This window comes from Pogoniulus pusillus, chromosome 7 (genome assembly GCF_015220805.1).
Source record: "Pogoniulus pusillus isolate bPogPus1 chromosome 7, bPogPus1.pri, whole genome shotgun sequence".
Classification (NCBI taxonomy): domain Eukaryota; kingdom Metazoa; phylum Chordata; class Aves; order Piciformes; family Lybiidae; genus Pogoniulus; species Pogoniulus pusillus.
The window spans coordinates 4,348,541-4,366,730 of NC_087270.1; the positions used below are offsets into that span (position 1 = coordinate 4,348,541).

At 46.9% G+C, this 18,190-nt stretch overlaps 2 protein-coding genes across 9 annotated transcripts in view; one reads left to right on the forward strand and one right to left on the reverse strand.

Annotated features, from left to right (window-relative positions):
• The window catches only part of GCFC2 (GC-rich sequence DNA-binding factor 2), a 988,578-nt gene that overhangs the window by 21,261 nt on the left and 949,127 nt on the right, over positions 1-18,190 (forward strand). For 3 of the 8 annotated variants that reach the window (XM_064145740.1, XM_064145744.1, XM_064145741.1), the window contains 3 exons: positions 2,271-2,423; positions 4,649-4,773; positions 5,650-6,128. In XM_064145740.1, the coding sequence (XP_064001810.1) occupies positions 2,271-2,423; positions 4,649-4,773; positions 5,650-5,764 (393 nt within the window). In that variant the 3' untranslated portion in view covers positions 5,765-6,128. Of the gene's footprint in view, positions 1-2,270; positions 2,424-4,648; positions 4,774-5,649; positions 6,129-18,190 lie in introns of those variants that run through there. The other 5 variants (XM_064145742.1, XM_064145743.1, XR_010302748.1 and 2 more) reach the window with 4 other exon arrangements.
• Positions 7,845-17,269, reverse strand: MRPL19 (mitochondrial ribosomal protein L19). Its single transcript, XM_064145734.1, has 6 exons — positions 17,168-17,269; positions 16,853-16,961; positions 14,346-14,464; positions 13,535-13,669; positions 10,511-10,692; positions 7,845-8,182 (listed from the first exon to the last, which is right to left on the reverse strand). The coding sequence occupies exons 1-6, from the start codon at positions 17,232-17,234 to the stop codon at positions 7,967-7,969; spliced, it is 828 nt and encodes a 275-aa protein (XP_064001804.1). The 5' UTR covers positions 17,235-17,269; the 3' UTR covers positions 7,845-7,966.

The window sequence follows — 18,190 nt, forward strand, 5'->3', positions numbered from 1 at the left end:
TGGAGGTCTCTTCCAACCTGCTTGATTCCTGAATGCTTGTGATTCATTTCCTTCTGAAGATGTGCTCCTCTAGGAGCAGATTTGGGCTCTTAATGAACATCAGATAGAGATGTGTAAAGCACCATTAAAATCCTAGACAGTATTCCAACCCTTGCTATTCATGATGCCTAGCTCTGCATAGGCTTCCTGTTTTCATGATGCAGTGCCTGGGAAAAGCTTTTGAAAAGCCTAAGAAATTGGATGTGTTGAGATCTGTTTCACAAAGAGCTTGCCCCCTCTGCTTTTGGGGTAAGCTGCTCGACAAGAATCTGTGGCAGACAGATGAAGACAAAACAAGAGGCAGCTTATTTCTTAGGGGTTAGGACACCAAGCAAGCTGCTCTCCAGGAATCCGTGGCAGACAGATGAAGAGAAAACAAGAGGCAGCTTAATTCTTAGGGGTTAGGACACCAAGCTAAAATCAAGGCAGAGTTGGGATTCTGATCCCACCTTCTAGGATTATCTGTTGCGTTTTCCTGGAAGCCAAACCCGAGTGCTTTACTCTTGAGACTGAAGTTTTCTTTTTAGCCCTGTCTTTGCTGTCACAGTGGTCATCTGAAGGGGGTGATAATGGACAGCAATTCAAAGTAATCTTGATTGAATAGTCATCACTTACTTTTTTTTTTTTTTCCTGGAGTGGAGGCATGAATTCACTTCACTGTGAATACTGCTGCACCTTATCACAGTATCACCAAGGATGGAAGAGACCTCATAGATCATCAAGTCCAACCCTTTACCACAAAGCTCAAGGCTAGAGACCACGGCACCAAGTGTTATCTATGTTAAACTCGTGGGACCTACATAATACTTAGAGTAGTGCAACTCATTTGTTCTTGAGACTGCTCTCTGCCATTGTGACTGCTGCCATTGTGCAGACCCCCCCCATTTGTGCTGTGAAACCTTGTTTTTTTAGTATGGGTTGTCACCTTTGCAGTGACTAATATGTGCCCAGAAGTGGTATTGAAGAATACTAATTGGTTTGGGGAAACACTGAGCCAGGAGCTCTTCTACTGTGAAAGAAAGTGCAGATGATGGAAGTTCAGTGTCCATGCTCTAGTATTGCCTAACTTTCCTAGTGTAGATAACTGTAGCTCAAAATGTGCTGCTTGTTCACATCACACAATCCTGAAGTGTGTAAAGGTATTGGGCTTTGTGAGCACATTTTGACTGGCAACTGCAAAGAGCAGACTGTGTCTGTCAGGGTAAAATACTCTGATGTTAAAGGTTACCTGAAAATTTTGCCTTTTCTGGGTTTGGGGGGAAAATTTTTCTTATCAGACTCAAAACTGACAACAATTTTAAGGATTAACAATGATAGAAGTAATAGAAGAAAACTCTCAGTACCTAGCACTATTGATACCAACTACAGAAAGAAAATAATCTTTGTGCTGCTGTGAACCATGGCTACCCAACATCATGTTATGAGGGACTATGTGAAGTCTTAACCTGAGCAAGTGTGGTCACTTTTTCACTTGTGTTGAATTTTCTAGCAGTTTGCTTAGAAGTGGGTGTGTCACTTGGTTTTGGTCTCTGTCTCTTGTAGGAAGCACCTCTTGATGCTCTTTCATAGAATCAACTGGATTGCAAGAGACCTCCAAGATCATCCAGTCCAACCTAGCACTTAGCCCTATGCAATCAACTAGACCATGGCACTAATTGCCTCATCCAGTCTTGTTTTGAACATCTCCAGGGATGGTGACTCCACCACCTCCTTGGGCAGCCCATTCCAAGGGCAAATCACTCTCTCTGGGAAAAACTTCCTTCTAATATCAAGCCCATACCTTCCCCAGCACAACCTGAGGCTGTATCCCCCTGTTTCAATGCAGAGAAGAGCCTGACCCCTACCTGGCTACAACCTCCCTTCAGGTGTTTTTGCTGCACTTCTAGATTTGATTGAACTCAGGTTAAAGTGTAAAGCACAGTCATCTTCTATACTTGGGCTTTAGCAAGTTGTTAACCTATTAGAAAGGTAAAATGCTCTTCCCAGCCTTTGGAGGTCATATACAGATACATTAGGGTGCTGTTCATATGCATGTGCACAATCAGTTATCCTGCTTGATAAAGTTATTAACTACTTACAACTTATTAGTGGCCAGCAAGTTCAAAGTGTGAATCCTAGGGTTTGAGTACATCAGTTGGATTATCTTTTCCTCACACATCAAACTTGTCAGCCTGTGTTTTAGCACACTTCCATCCACCAGGTATACATATTCTGTTTCTTTGTTACTGCAGCTGCTCTCCAATGTTCTTCTTTGGGATGGCATTGTACAAGAAGATGCACTCCGTGGTTTGGGACTGAACAAACTGCTGAATCGTTACCTTCTTCTGAACCTCTTAAACACACCACCAGGGCTGGATCATATAGAAAAGTGTAGTAAGGTAAAAGTATGTACACTGGAAGAGGGTCTATGTTAAAAGTGTTTTGTTTTCTTTCTTTGCCATCAAGAGGGATTAAAAATGAGGATGGAATGTTTTTTAAACAATTAAATTTCAACATTTAATTGTTTTTTTACTGTGAATTTTTTGTTTCTGTTTTAAATTCCATGCATAAAAACATTTCAAAGCAAAATATTGGTGCATAGGTTCTTATCCCTATGAGCAGTTCTTTCTAATCAGCCCTGGTTTCAAATTAAAAACACACAATCATAGAATCAGCCAGGTTGGAAGAGACCTCCAAGATCAGCCAGTCTGACCTAGCACCCAGCCCTAGCCAGTCAACACCTTGTTAATAATGACTGAACCTGCCAAAATGAAAAGGGAATGGGCTGCCCAGGGAGGTGGTGGAGTTGCTGTCCCTGGAGGTCTTCAAGAAAAGCCTGGATGAGGCACTTAGTGCCATGGTCTAGTTGACTGGCTAGGGCTGGGTGCTAGGTTGGACTGGATGACCTTGGAGGCCTCTTCCAACCTGGTTGATTCTATGATTGTGATGAAAAGAGACCATACTGAAGGGTTTGGCCAGTTTATTTGAGCTTCACCCAGGTTTAACTGTAAGGCCCCAAGTAAAGGATTAACCTGAACTTTCCTCACAGACCTAATGCCACTGTTACAGGTTTTCTCAGATACAGTGGAGGAATGCCCTGTTAGAGCTCAAAAGCAAGAACATGCAACAACCTAAAAATCAGAGTAAATATTGCATGTGTTATAAACTCACATCATGCTAAATATTCAGGCTCCATCGCAGGAAACAGTCCTTTGACAGTATCCTGGGAAAGGGGTCTCTCCATGCAGTCAAGTCATCTCTCCATTACAACAATTCCCAACCTAAACCTTAGGGCTTTTGTCCCCTGAGTTGTGTGACTGCGGACAAGGACTATGCCTAAGTGGCTTATTCTGTCTGGAAATGTTTTGCTTTGGCCATGTAACAGAGTTTCCCCTTTCTTTATTCCATCCATGAGTGGGGTTCACTTGTCTGGGTGCCTAAGGTTGTTGGCTGAAACTGACACACTGAAGCCAAATCCCCCCCTTTATCTTACTGTCAACTGTGTAGTGGTTTGAATTGAGACTTGGAGCATATTATTTGTTCAGGGATTTTAATGCTCAGCTCAGGTTGTAGTTCTCTGCATGATACAGCACCATACTGATTAGCATATGGCTTATGGACAACTTGGAGCTGAGCTATCTACACAGCTCCCTGTGGGTTACCTCTGCATAGATAAGGCCTCAAGGAAATCCAAGACTGGGTCACTTCTGCAATCCTTTGAGTTACCTCAGATGGCGTTCAATAGCTCCAAGTGCAGGGTGCTGCACTTTGGCCACAACAACCCCATGCAGAGATACAGGCTGGGGTCAGAGTGGCTGGAGAGCAGCCAGACAGAGAGGGATTTGGGGGTGCTGATTGATACCTGCCTGATCATGAGCCAGCAGTGTGCCCAGGTGGCCAAGAGAGCCAGTGGCATCCTGGCCTGCATCAGGAATAGTGTGGCCAGCAGAAGCAGGGAGGTCATTCTGCCCCTGTACTCTGCACTGGTTAGACCACACCTTGAGTACTGTGTTCAGTTCTGGGCCCCCCAGTTTAGGGGGGACATTGAGATGCTTGAGCATGTCCAGAGAAGGGCGACGAGGGGAGAGGCCTTGAGCACAGCCCTAGGAGGAGAGGCTGAGGGAGCTGGGATTGGTTAGCTTGGAGAAGAGGAGGCTCAGGGGTGACCTTATTGCTGTCCACAACTACCTGAGGGGAGGTTGTGGCCAGGAGGAGGTTGCTCTCTTCTCTCAGGTGGCCAGCACCAGAACGAGAGGACACAGCCTTAGGCTGTGCCAGGGGAAATTTAGGCTGGAGGTGAGGAGAAAGTTCTTCCCTGAGAGAGTCATTGGACACTGGAATGGGCTGCCCGGGGAGGTGGTGGAGTCGCCATCCCTGGAGCTGTTCAAGGCAAGATTGGACGTGGCACTTGGTGCCATGGTCTGGCCTTGAGCTGTGTGGTAAAGGGTTGGACTTGATGATCTATGAGGTCTCTTCCAACCTTGGTGATACTGGGATACCTGCTTGCGCTAGACATTGCTGAAACTTGTTCACAAACTATGAGCCAAATAATCTATAGAGAGATGTGTGAGTTGGTAATATTGAAAGGCTTTTCTTTTTAAGCTTTGAACAACTATTTTTGTGTGAACAGGTGGTTGCATGCTTCCCAGAAAGATGGTTCCAAGATCTTAAAAGTGGATCAACTCTCCCTGAGTTACTCAACTTCTGTCAGCACTTGCTGCAGCGTGCCCGCACACTACACAAGAGTAATCACAGGTATATAGATAAGACTTTCCTTCAGATTGAAGTGTTTAACACAAAGCTTTCAGAAATGCCTTAAGTCTCATATATTTGATGCTTTTGAGGATGTTGTCATGCATGCATGAAATAAAAGATGGAGTCTGCATGGCTGTCTTGGTTCTAATTTAAATTCCCAGAGACTCAAATCTATTTGATAGAACCAGTAACAATTTTGTAGAGTGCTCTTCCCTCTTCTTTCCTGAAAGAAAGGAATTAGATGTAGAGAGAGGAAAAGGTAAGCACACCCAAATAAATAATCTCACCCTGATTTGGAAGTTAAAAAGAATAAAAGTTTAACAAGAAATTAAAAAAGTATCTGAGGCAGGGAAGTTAGAGGTATAGGGAAGGGAAAACACATACAAAATGTCTAAGTACAACCCAGTTTTGATGGCAGTTGGTTTATCTGCCTCGTGGGTGATGGCCACATGGTAAAACAAAGAGGAACAGGATGGTGATGCTGGTAAGCAGGGAGGCAGGGAGCACAGAGAGAGAGTGAAACAGGAAGTCCCCCTGCTTTTATAGACCTTCAGACAGGAAGAGGGAGTGGGTTAACCATAATCACCTGGTGGTGTTCAGACCCACTCCTGGGGAGGGGTCAAGACCACTTAGGGTCAGGTTCAAGGTTACTCCCCTTGGAGTGTTAACCCTGTACAATGGCAAGCAGTGCTGCTTCAGGTCTAGTTTAATGCCACTTTGAGGTGCTAGTTGATGGGTACTTAGTGGTCAGTGTAGACAGGGTCTCTTGATGACAAGGGGCCAAGGAAGTGATACCCAACTCTCTTTAAAGTTAAGTATACTGAAGACACGTATGGAAGTGCTGCTAATGATTCATTTCTTTTCTTTCTTTAATAGTGATGAAACAAAAGAAATTCTTCTCCTGCTGGTGAAAGTCAAAGCTCTGCATATTGTTGAAGACTTCATTGAAGAGTCTGATCTCAAAGACCTTAAATCAATAATTGGGAAATAGACATTTTTGCAGCAATGCTTATATTACTGAAGTAAGCCTCTCCTCACACTAAAGCAGTTCTAATAGGAAATGAAATTAGTGGTTCCTGCCCACTCAAAGGTGTGGTAATCACTGTCTTAGTGTTGAGGGTTTTTTCCTAATGTCTTCTAGTGCCATCTACTCCCACATTAAAGGAGTACTTGTACAAGTTACATTTGTCAAAGTAAAACAGTGGTTCAGGCATTCTGAAATGTATAACAATGTTTTATTGGTTTATCCTTGGAAGGATTCCTGGAAAGATAGGAAGTGCTCTGTAAAGTTTATCACTGCTAGCCAGTAGATAGCTTTACAAGCTTCTTTCAGTGTTAATTGCTAAGTATCACAGTATCATCAGGGTTGGAAGAGACCTCACAGATCATCAAGTCTAACCCTTTACCACAGAGCTCAAGGCTAGACCATGGCACCAAGTGCCACGTCCAACCTTGCCTTGAAGTGCCCCAGGGACGGCGACTCCACCACCTCCCCATTCCAGTGTCCAATGACTCTCTCAGTGAAGAACTTTCTCCTCACCTCCAGCCTAAATCTCCCCTGGCACAGCCTGAGGCTGTGTCCTCTTGTTCTGGTGCTGGCCACCTGAGAGAAGAGAGCAACCTCCTCCTGGCCACAACCACCCCTCAGGTAGTTGCAGACAGCAATAAGGTCTCCCCTGAGCCTCCTCTTCTCCAGGCTAAACAATCCCAGCTCCTCTCCAAGCAGCTCTTCTAACCTGTAGTCCATGGTGACTTTTGGTAGGGTTATTGTTAAGCCATCCTCAGTGAAAAAGAATTCATAACGTTGCAGGGAATTTGACCCAGGTATTGAACCAAGGGAAGTCAGCCTGCAAATCAGGTGTTTGACTGCTCAGTGTTTATGGATGGGATCATGCTTAGGGAAGAACTTCCCAGGAGAACCTCGGGGGAAGAGCAAATGTAGTGAAGACAACGTCTGGTGTGTGTTTTGTAGACAAGTGATGCAAGCTGAACTTCTGTGCAGAGCTGAGCTCTGCTTTTCAAAAGATACCTTGATGAGAAACACAAGAACAATCTTAGATCCTTTCTGGTAACTCTGCTCCCCAGTAAGATCTACTGAACCTTACTTTGTTCTACCCTTACTAGATTCCTAGTTTTAAAACTTTATTATCATTACAGATTAAGAAGGATGATTTATTGTAGAAACTGTAGTGCATCAGAGACTGTTCTGTGTTTCTCTCCCAAATGTCAAAGCTAGAATTTAACTCTTGCAGACTTAATCCCTAAGATCTTTTGTATTTTTCTAAGTTAAAAATATATTTTTGTAATTGTAAATAGCTTTCTTCATTACTTTGAATTGTTCTGAGAATAAAATATTTTGCTTTGTGGTTAACACCTTGAGTTATTTATCATGTGACAAGGACGTTAAGCAGTATGACAAAATCTCAGACGCTAGAAACATGTGACATCACCAGTGGCACCTGTGCCAGGTGCTGCCAAAGGCAGCAGGGATGGTTGTGCCTTCTTCCTGCACCTGGGCCCCAGGATCCATCCTCTCTCCATCTTCAGACCGCTGGGTGCCACCTGCTGGGTCTAGTTGCCAGTCGCTGTTTGCTGCTATCCTACTCGTGATGCTTTGTGACCACACTCACCTCACTGACTCCCATGATTCAGCTTAAACTGTCTCAGTTGTTGAAAACTGATTTCAGAGCACTTGTGCATGCTGCTCTCTTGGCAGATGACAGCAGTAACACTATCAGAAACATATTAATGGGAGAACTAAGCAGCAGTGAACCCATAATATGGGTGGTTGGCTCAGACAGGTTCTGCTTTCCCTACTACAGCCCATTTCTGGAGTAGCCAAGCAGCTCTACACCCAGCCACTACTGAGTGAAAAATAGACAGAAGCATTCAGAAATAAGGACACAACTACCTTGCCTGGGTGCTGCAACTCCCTCTTGTTAACTGGAATTTAAAGAAGGGGCTCCATTTCTGGATAAGGGATGAGCATAGCATTGCAGTCCCCAAAACAAAAGTGTTTTCAGGAACAAAAAAGAACAGTGTATAAAACAAACATTCCCATGCTTCCACTATTTCTGGAAAGAGCAACTTTATTTTTTCCCTATGTATGTACAAAACTTGACAACTGATAACCTACACAGCAAATTGGCAGTAAAGACCAATTTTCTTGGTGATTCCTAGACTGCAAACCCCATTATTTTTTAAGCTCTTCACTCACTTCTTTCCAAATTTTCTCTTCTATTTTTGAAGTATCATATTCTCGCAGCATATCAAACTCCAACCATGGCTGGCTCCACTTCTGTGCTTCTTTCATTGTCTTTTCAGGTAGCTCAAACTTTATTCCTTTTATATTGAATTTTGGCCTTTCCCACCGTTTTGACCATGGTTTAGGTTTCATTCGTACCTGCAGCTACCGTGAAAGATTGAAAATGTAAAACAAATTGAAATCAAAAGGTATCAAGTGATCAGTATTGATTGTGAGCACAGAGGGTGAGACACCTACTGTTAACAGAAGGAAAAGAGAAAACAGACCTATTTGTCAGTATGTGAAGGAGCTACTCTTGTTATAGTATCTTGTAAAACTTCAAAACTGATTTATTACTTAACATTACTGATTTACTAAACAGCCCTTAACACATGAAGTCAACTCATCTTTTGTAGTGGTACTCCTCTTCCTTCTTAAGCATCCTTCCTTAGCATGACAGGGAAGGGGGAAGGAATGATCACTGAAAGTTAACTGAATTATTAGAAGACATTAACAGGGTGTGCTGGTTTTTGGGTCTTCTTCCAGGTGCAGATTTTAGCCAAGTCTTCCCTGACACCTACCACTCCCAAATCAGTAAACAAGTAAACATTTTTGTTAAGAAAAGCTGTCCTCTCTGCACAGTATTATACAGAGCTATGTGGAGGCCATGACTTGCTTCAAGGACTTTTTCAAGCAAAATAACTCTAAGATCATTGAGTCCAACCACTATCTAACTTCACAAAGTTCACTGCTAAACGCTGTCCCTTAGCACCACATCTCCGTGTCTTTTAAAACCTCCAGGGATAGGGAATCAACCACTTCCCTGGGGAGCCTATTCTAGTGTTTGAGAAGCCTTTCACTTAAGAAGTTTCTTTTCCCATTCAATCTAAACCTCACCTGGTGCACCTTGAGGCCATTTCCTGTCATCCTTTCACTGGTTACTAGGGAGAAAAGACCAACACCCACCTCGCTCTAACCTCTTTCCAAGGAGTTGGAGGAAGCAAGGTGGTCTCCCCTCAGCCTCTTTTTCTCCTGAATAAACAACCTCAGTTCCCTCAGTCACTTCTTGCAAGACCTGTTCTCCAGTCACCTCACCAGCTTCACTGCTATCCTCTGGACTCACTCCAAGACCTCGGTCAAGCCTGTAAGTGAACTGAACCCTATACTCTAGGTGTGGCCTCACTCGTACTGAATCTGGGGGGACAATCACACCCCTGGTTCTGTTGGTCACACTTCCTTATACAGGCTAGGATGCTACTGGCCTCCTTGGCCACATGGACACACTGCTGGCTCATAGTCATCAACACCCCTAGGGCCTTTTCTGCTAGGCAGGTTTCCAGCCACTCTGTGTGATCCCTGTGCACTTGGCCTTGTGGAATCTGGTACACTTGGCATCAGCCCAGCCAGCCTGTCCAAAGTCCTTCTGTAGAACCTTTGCAGCCTCAAGCAGGTCAATGCTCTCTCCCAACTCGGTATCATTTGCAAACTTACTGCATTCAATCCCCTTGGTTCAGATCACTGATGAAGAATTAAAGAGAACTGGTCCAAATATCAAGCCCTGGGAACACCACTTGCGACTGGTTGCCAATGGGATTTAACTCCATTCATCACCAGTCTTTGGGCTCAGCCATCCAGCCAGTTCTTTCCTCAGTGAAGCATAGAATCATAGAATCATAGAATCAACCAGGTTGGAAGAGACCTCCAAGATCATCCAGTCCAACCTAGCACCCAGCCCTATCCAGTCAACTAGACCATGGCACTAAGTGCCTCATCCAGGCTTTTCTTGAAGACCCCCAGGGACGGTGCCTCCACCACCTCCCTGGGCAGCCCATTCCAATGGGAAATCACTCTCTCTGTGAAGAACTTCTTCCTAATATCCAGCCTATACCTACCCTGGCACAACTTGAGACTGTGTCCCCTTGTTCTATTGCTGGTTGCCTGGGAGAAGAGGCCACCCCCCACCTGGCTACAATGCCCCTTCAGGTAGTTGTAGACGGTAATAAGATCACTCCTGAGCCTCCTCCTCTCCAGGCTAAACACCCCCAGCTCCCTCAACCTCTCCTCATATGATTTGTGCTCCAGGCCCCTCACCAGCTTTGTTGCCCTTCTCTGGACATGTTCCTCAACCTCAACATCTTTCTTGAATTGAGGGGCCCAGAACTGGACACAGCACTCAAGGTGTGGCCTGACCAGTGCTGAGTACAGGGGAAGAATAACCTCCCTTGTCCTACTGGCCACACTGTTCCTGATGCATCCCAACATCCAAGCCATAAGCATGTCCTCTTGCATATCTTCTACTCAACTGTTGAGGATGGTGGACATTTGTGCTTCCAACAGTCTCTCACTACAGTACTGGCATAAAGCCTTGCCTTATTTTGTACATTTTTATCACCATGGTAACTAATGCAATGGAGAACTGTTTAAAAAGCCTTTCAGGATATCAGTCAGGTATGAATTACCCACAAAGAGTCCTCTGAAGCACACAGCTCCTACCTTGTTCACAGGGATCTCTTCGTGGTCTAAATGAGGCACAGGTTTCATGTTCACATCAAAAGTACTATACTCAGGGAGGGCATCTCGCAGGTACATCAGGTTGTCATCCAGCCTCTTTTCCAGCTTCAGAACCTCGATTGCCTGGATTCGAGGATTGTACAGTTCATAACGCATTTCCACACCTTAGACAGAGAAAGTCTGCTTTAATGAACCCCATCAGTTAGAAACACCAACTCCAAGTTAGCATTTCTTCAGTGTGATACATCCTTGTATTGGTCAAGAGCTGCTTTTTATTTACACATGAGCATCAGGAATGGTGTGGTCAGCAGGAGCAGGGAGGTCATTCTGCCCCTGTACTCTGCACTGCTTAGACCACACCTTGAATGCTGTGTTCAGTTCTGGGCCCCCCAGTTTAGGAGGAACATTGAGATGCTTGAGCGTGTCCAGAGAAGGGCAACGAAGCTGGGGAGAGGCCTTGAGCACAGCCCTACGAGGAGAGGCTGAGGGAGCTGGGATTGGTTAGCCTGGAGAAGAGGAGCCTCAGGGGAGACCTCATTGCTGTCTACAACTACCTGAGGGGAGGTTGTGGCCAGCAGGAGGTTGCTCTCTTCTCTCAGGTGGCCAGCACCAGAACAAGAGGACACAGCCTCAAGCTGTGCCAGGGGAGATTTAGGCTGGAGGTGAGGAGAAAGTTCTTCCCTGAGAGAGTCATTGGACACTGGAATGGGCTGCCCGGGGAGGTGGTGGAGTCGCCGTCCCTGGGGCTGCTCAAGGCAGGATTGGACGTGGCACTTGGTGCCAGGGTCTAGCCTTGAGCTCTGTGGTAAAGGGTTGGACTTGATGATCTGTGAGGTCTCTTCCAACCCTGATGATACTGTGTGACAAGATACAGTGCTGAGGGCACATGTGACTGCACACATGCACTGTGTTGCAGAACGGTAGGGGTTGGAAGGGACCTCTGGGGATCACCTAGTCCAACCACACTGCTAAAGCAGGTTCACCTAGATCAGGCTGCAGAGGCTCAAGGCCAGGTGACTTTTCAGTATATCCAGTGAAAGGATCCACAACTTCTCTGGGCAGCCTGTTCCAGTGCGCTGTCACCTCCAGTAAAGTTCCTCCTCATATGCAGATGGAAATTCCTGCATCTGCACAGACATGTGTAAATGACTTTTGTAAGTGAAGTCTTTGAATGGGCTTAGGGACACTAAGATATGTGGTGGACATGCTGAAGGGATAGCATGCCATTTAGAGGGACCTTGCCAGGCTTGAGAGGTGGACCAGTGCCAACATCATGAAGTTTAACAAAGCCAAGTGCAAGGTCCTGCACCTGGACTGGGGCAATCCCAAGCACAAATATAGGCTGGGTGGAGAAAGGATAGAAAATACTCCTGAGGAGAAGGACTTGGGAGTGTTGGCTGATGAGATGCCAGAGGTGAGCCAGCAATGTGTACTTGAAGCCCAGAAAGCAAACCATGTCCTGGGCTGCACCAAAAAAACCCTGTGGCCAGCAGCTCAAGGGAGATGATTTCTGCCTATTTCACTCTGGTGAGTTCTGTGTCCAGCTCTGGAGCTCCCAATACAAGAAAAATATGAACCTGTTGGAGCTGGCCCAGAGAAGAGCTAGAAAGATGATTAGAGGGCTGGAGCATCTCTCCTGTGAAGACAGGCTGAGAGTTCAGGTTGTTCAGCCTGGAGAAGAGAAGAACCCAGGGAGACCTTGTAGCAGCCTTCCAGTATTTGGAGGTGACCCACAGGATAGCAGGACAGGGACTTTTTACAAAGACATATAGTGGTAGGACAAGGAGTAATGGCTTTGAACTGGAACAATCTTCACCACAAGGGTGGTGAGACCACACAAGCTGCCCAGAGAAGCTGTAGATGCTCCAAACCTGGAAGTATTCCAAGCTAGTGTCAAGGGGTTTTTTAAAGAGAGACAACAGAAATTAAACTCTCAAATCAAATTGGAGAGAAAATACAGCAATAGACATTATAAAGCAATTACCCATTTATGGCAAACCCCCTTGAATTTTTCCTCATCCCCAAAAAACTAGATCTAATACTCCCCAGTGCTCCAATCCTCCTCCCCCCAAAATGCCTCTGCCATCCAAAGAGGCTTACTGCTTACATGTTTCCGATAAAGTGGCTCCTGCCACATGCACACAGGGCAGGAGGAGAAGGAGGATGAACTGATCTTGCTGTGAGTTTATAAGGAGATAGCAGAATTATGGGATTGAATAGCAATCTTCTAGTCCCCAGAAGATTTTTAACCCTATAGTCTCAACCTGGGACAGCTAGGTTGGCTGGGACCTTGAGCAACCTGATCCAGTACATGTTCCTGTCCATGGCACAGGAGTTGGAATTAGATGATCTTTCACCATCTCTTCCAACCCAAACCATTCTATGATTCCATGACAGTGAATGGCTTGAATTTAAGAAAGGCAAGCTTTGGTTTTAAGCTTTACTTCCTGTTGGTTACAATGGCTCTGAGTATCTATCTGACTGTAATGTATAGCATATATAGACATGTCCTTCATATTTACTCTGAGAACAGTATTTGCATCTCCATTTTATCATAGAACAGAGTATGAACCTATTACACAACTGACAATCTGCTGCTGGTTAAACCATTCATGCATACATCCCCACTTGAAGTGAATTACACCCTGCTCAATCTGGGTGAGTGTTTCCAGAGGTAACAGACTGCCCAACCATTCAGTTTCCACAGAACACAGATCGAAAAGCCACTAAGTACACAGACAAAACATTACTAGCGGTAAAGGGTTGGACTTGATGATCTGTGAGGTCTCTTCCAACCTTGGTGATACTGTGATACTGTGATAGTTAAAATAGGGCATATCATCCGTGTAAAGAGTTTTAAGCCTGCAGTATCCTCCAGCAGGTAGGCTTATGGTTTTGTTTTAATCCATCATTATCCTCTCTGCAGACAATTTCTACACAGGCTATCACATACACTTTTAACATTTTTTGCTCACCACTTCTAGCCTACCACAGTTACAAACTCACCTTGGTTTTCTATAACATTCCGAAGGACAAAGGTAGCACCAAGTCCTTTTCCTCCTCTCTGAATGCAGATGCCCACAAAGCGGCTCACCTTCTCACTGGCATAGGGGTTGGCAGTGGTGACAGCGAGGATACTGCCTGCCAACAGAGCACCTCAGTAAGTGGACTGTTCAAGTAAGCACATATCAAAATGTGGGACTAATGGCATAGTCTAGTTGATTGGCTAGGGCTGGGTGCTAGGTTGGACTGGATGATCTTGGAGGTCTCTTCCAACCTGCTTGATTCTGATTCTGTGAAACACAATAAAATTCTGAAGTGCCCAAAATTAATATGTTAAAGTGATTTATAAACATTCACAGAATCAATGCCTCCAGAGATGGTGACTCCACCACGACCTGTTCTGGAGCTTGACAACCCTTTCAGTGAAGAAGAATAATATCCAATCTAAACCTCTCCTGGCACAATTTGAGGCCATTTCCTCTCATCTTTTCACGTGTTACTTAGGAAAAGAGATCTACACCCATCTCGCTACACCATCCTTTAGGATAGTTGTACAGAGAGGGTCTCCCCTGAGTCTGCTTTTCCCTGGACTGGGAAGCCCCAGCTCCCTCAGCTGCTTCTCCTAAGACTTGTCCTCTAAAATGCTGAGGACATCTCTGCTCTTTGCAGGGGAGGGTTGGACTTAACTTTAAAAGTGCCTTCCAACTTAAACTATTCTATGATGCTATGATTTCTGTGATATTCTCCAACATGCACCACACCCTACCAAAAAAAAAGATGATGAAATGATGGAAGGTCGAGCAGTGTTACTGACCAACATAGAACTCTGGGATGTTGAAGGCTTTCCGTCTCTGTATCATATCCTTTCTTTCTATGTAAAATTTAAGAGGATCAGTTCTCCCTCTGGGAGGTATAAATTCAGGGCTCAAGAACCTGTAAGAAAACAAAAACTTTTAAAAGTGTCAACTAAGAAGGAGTCTTTTGCAGTTCCACTGCACAAGGAGAAATACATGTACAAGGAGAAATACATGCACAAGGAGAAACACATGCACAAGGAGAAACACATGCACAAGGAGAAACACATGCACAAGGAGAAACACATGCACAAGGAGAAACACATGCACATAGAGCTGATCTCAAGATCTAAGCCAAAGGCAGACACAGCCCCGTGAGCCTGTCAGCTTTTGGCACACTGAAGAGTTTCATGCTTTTAACAGATGAAAACCTTACACCTCAAGCAAAAATACCCAGAGATCTTTATACTGCCATAGCTTTTTGACCTGTTTCACTGTGGTGGGCCTGTTTAGCCTGGAGAAGAGGAGGCTCAGGGGTGATCTTATTACTGTCTACAACTACCTGAAAGGGCATTGTAGCCAGGTGGGGGGTGGCCTCTTCTCCCAGGTAACCAGCAATAGAACAAGGGGACACAGTCTCAAGTTGTGCCAGGGTAGGTATAGGCTGGATATTAGGAAGAAGTTCTTCACAGAGAGAGTGATTGGCATTGGAATGGGCTGCCCAGGGAGGTGGTGGAGGCACCGTGCCTGGGGGTCTTCAAGAAAAGCCTGGATGAGGCACTTAGTGCCATAGTCTGGTTGATTGGATAGGGCAGGGTGCTAGGTTGGACTGGATGATCTTGGAGGTCTCTTCCAACCTGACTGACTCTATGATTCTATGATTTTATGAATAGTCCTAAAGGGCGTAAAATTGGGCTTAAGCATGTCCTGTCTCATTTACCTGCCTGTCTGCATTGCAGCCAGAGGCGGGAAAACAGGACAAAAGAAACTCAGGCAACTTAGTTTCTCTGCCTGCGAGGGGTTTCATGGGGACCGCGTCCCCGTCCGGTGGTAGGCGTATGCGCCCCCACTCTATGGAAGACAACAGCCTGGGGGTTCTTGCATTTCTGTGTCTACTTGGGTGATTGTGTGCTCAATGAGGCCATTAGCCTCGGCCATTACCCTATAAATGGGGGTGAGCAGGGAAAAAGGCGCTGGCGTGTTCATTCCTTCCTCGCTGATCTGCCGCTCGCCTCAGCCACCGCCTCAAGCCACCTCAGCCAGCAGCGGATTTTCACTTTGCAGCCCACGTGGAGCTTGACACAGCACTTCTGTTGGATATTTTCCTGCCCATGTTTTTGGGCCACGGACTTTAGGACTAGTGAGTACTCTCCATTCTTTGTTCAAGTTGCTAAAGGATTTTAACCAGCCTCACAAGCGGCGAATGAAGCCGCAGGACTCTCTGTCAAAGACATCACAGTATCACAGTATCATCAGGGTTGGAAGAGACCTCACAGATCATCAAGTCCAACCCTTTACCACAGAGCTCAAGGCCAGACCATGGCACCAAGTGCCACGTCCAGTCCTGCCTTGAACAGCTCCAGGGACGGCGACTCCACCACCTCCCCGGGCAGCCCATTCCAGTGTCCAATGACTCTCTCAGGGAAGAACTTTCTCCTCACCTCCAGCCTAAATCTCCCCTGGTGCAGCCTGAGGCTGTGTCCTCTCGTTCTGGTGCTGGCCACCTGAGAGAAGAGAGCAACCTCCTCCTGGCCACAACCTCCCCTCAGGTAGTTGCAGACAGCAATAAGGTCACCCCTGAGCCTCCTCTTCTCCAGGCTAACCAATCCCAGCTCCCTCAGCCTCTCCTCGTAGGGCTGTGCTCAAGGCCTCTCCCCAGCCTCGTCGCCCTTCTCTGGACACGCTCAAGCATCTCAATGTCCCTCCTAAACTGGGGGGCCCAGAACTGAACACAGCACTCAAGGTGTGGTCTAACCAGTGCAGAGTACAGGGGCAGAATGACCTCCCTGCTCCTGCTGACCACACCATTCCTGATGCAGGCCAGGATGCCACTGGCTCTCTTGGCCACCTGGGCACACTGCTGGCTCATGTTCAGGCGGGTATCAATCAGCACCCCCAGATCCCTCTCTGTCTGGCTGCTCTCAGCCACTCCAACCCCAGCTTGTATCAGTCAAAATTCCACTGCGCAGAGACATTCTGTGAAATAGTTCTGCTAACCCCATCCAAGAACCTGTGTGGAGAGTTGTAAACGAGTTTGGGGGGGGGGGGAATTATTTTGGGTATATTAATAAATAGTTCATAACTTTTAAATCTGCCTCATGGCATTTTACCCCAACCTCAGATTTCAACTAGTGCCATTTACAACATCCACTGCTTTCAAGGATTCTAGAGCACAGTACTTCATATCTAAGCCTATTCCAACACTGGACCGTTGCAAAGGCTTCCTGTGTTCATAACGCCCTGGAGCTTTAAGGAGGTGCTCACTCCGTTACCAGCAGACTTGAACACAAGCACCAGCACACTCTACCTCCTCTCCTTCTGCTTCTGCTTGTCGATAATGATGGGCTTCGGAGGCGGCTGGAATTTTCCTGGCTTCCCATCGCTGCTAATTCGATAGCTTGAGGAAGAAAAGCACCCTGTGAAAAAAAACACCACTTTTTACCCCCCCGGGTTTTGCCAAGCTGAAACACCCCCAAAAAATGACACCGTTGGAGACCTCGCCCCCGCAGGCCAGGCCCGGGCACCCTCCACCCCGCTCTCTGGGCAGCACGGCAGGGCGCGCTGAGGGGCAGAGAGGAGGGTCCCGGGCAGGCAGGGGGTGACAGACACAAAGGATGCTCACCGGCGGAGGGGGAGGGCCGGGCAGCGGCGAGACTCCGCCGCAACAGCCTCCCGCAGGCGGCTGCCATGGCGACTGCGGCCGCTTCCGGTGTGCGGCACACGCGCGCTGCGCCGGTATGGCGAGCGCAAGAGGCCAGACTAGTACCGAGCGCGAAGCGGCGCTGTGGGTGCCGCGCCCCCTGGGTGCCGCTAGGTGTCCTTCTTAGTGCTAGTGAGACGCTCCCTTCGCGGTGCGCTCCGCGGCGGGAAGAGGAGTCCTTGAGAGACTGCGATGTGGTGAGCAGGCGAGTCTCCAGCCCTGGTACTTAAAAGATCGTTTAAAAGTCCTGGTCCTTAGAATCATAGAATCATAGAGTCACAGAATCAAGCAGGTTGGAAGAGAGCTCCAAGCTCATCCAGGCCAACCTAGCACCCAGCCCTGGCCAATCAACCAGGCCATGGCACTAAGTGCCTCAGCCAGGCTTGGCTTCAACACCTCCAGGCATGGAGACTCCACTACTCCCTGGGCAGCCCATTCCAATGCCAATCACCCTCTCTGCCAACAACTTCCTCCTAACATCCAGCCTAGGCCTCCCCCAGCACAGCTTGAGACTGTGTCCCCTGGGTGCCTGGCAGCAGAGCCCAACCCCACCTGGCTACAGCCTCCCTTCAGGGAGCTGCAGGCAGCAATGAGCTCTGCCCTGAGCCTCCTCTTCTCCAGGCTAAACACCCCCAGCTCCCTCAGCCTCTCCTCATAGGGTTTGTGTTCCAGGCCCCTCCCCAGCCTTGCTGCCCTTCTCTGGACACCTTCCAGCACCTCAACATCTCTCTTGAACTGAGGGGCCCAGAACTAAACTCAAGCTGTGGCCTGAGCAGTGTTGAGCACAGGGGAAGAAGAACCTCCCCTGTCCTGCTGGCCACATGGGACATGGTTGAGCAGTGAAACTGGCAGAGGCATGTTGATGATTGACTTCTCCAACCAAACAATTCTGTGGTGGTTCCTGCCCTGAATGTGAGGACGAAAGGCAGAAGGCCTCCGCGGCTA

Coding starts and splice junctions, on each gene's coding strand:
- MRPL19 (XM_064145734.1), bottom strand. CDS start 17,234: ATGGCAGCCGCCTGCGGGAGGCTGTTGCGGCGGAGTCTCGCCGCTGCC. Junction 14,465..16,852: donor CAGAAGCAGAAGGAGAGGAG/GTAGAGTGTGCT, acceptor GTTTTCTTACAG/GTTCTTGAGCCCTGAATTTA. Junction 13,670..14,345: donor CATCCCAGAGTTCTATGTTG/GTCAGTAACACT, acceptor CTCTGTTGGCAG/GCAGTATCCTCGCTGTCACC.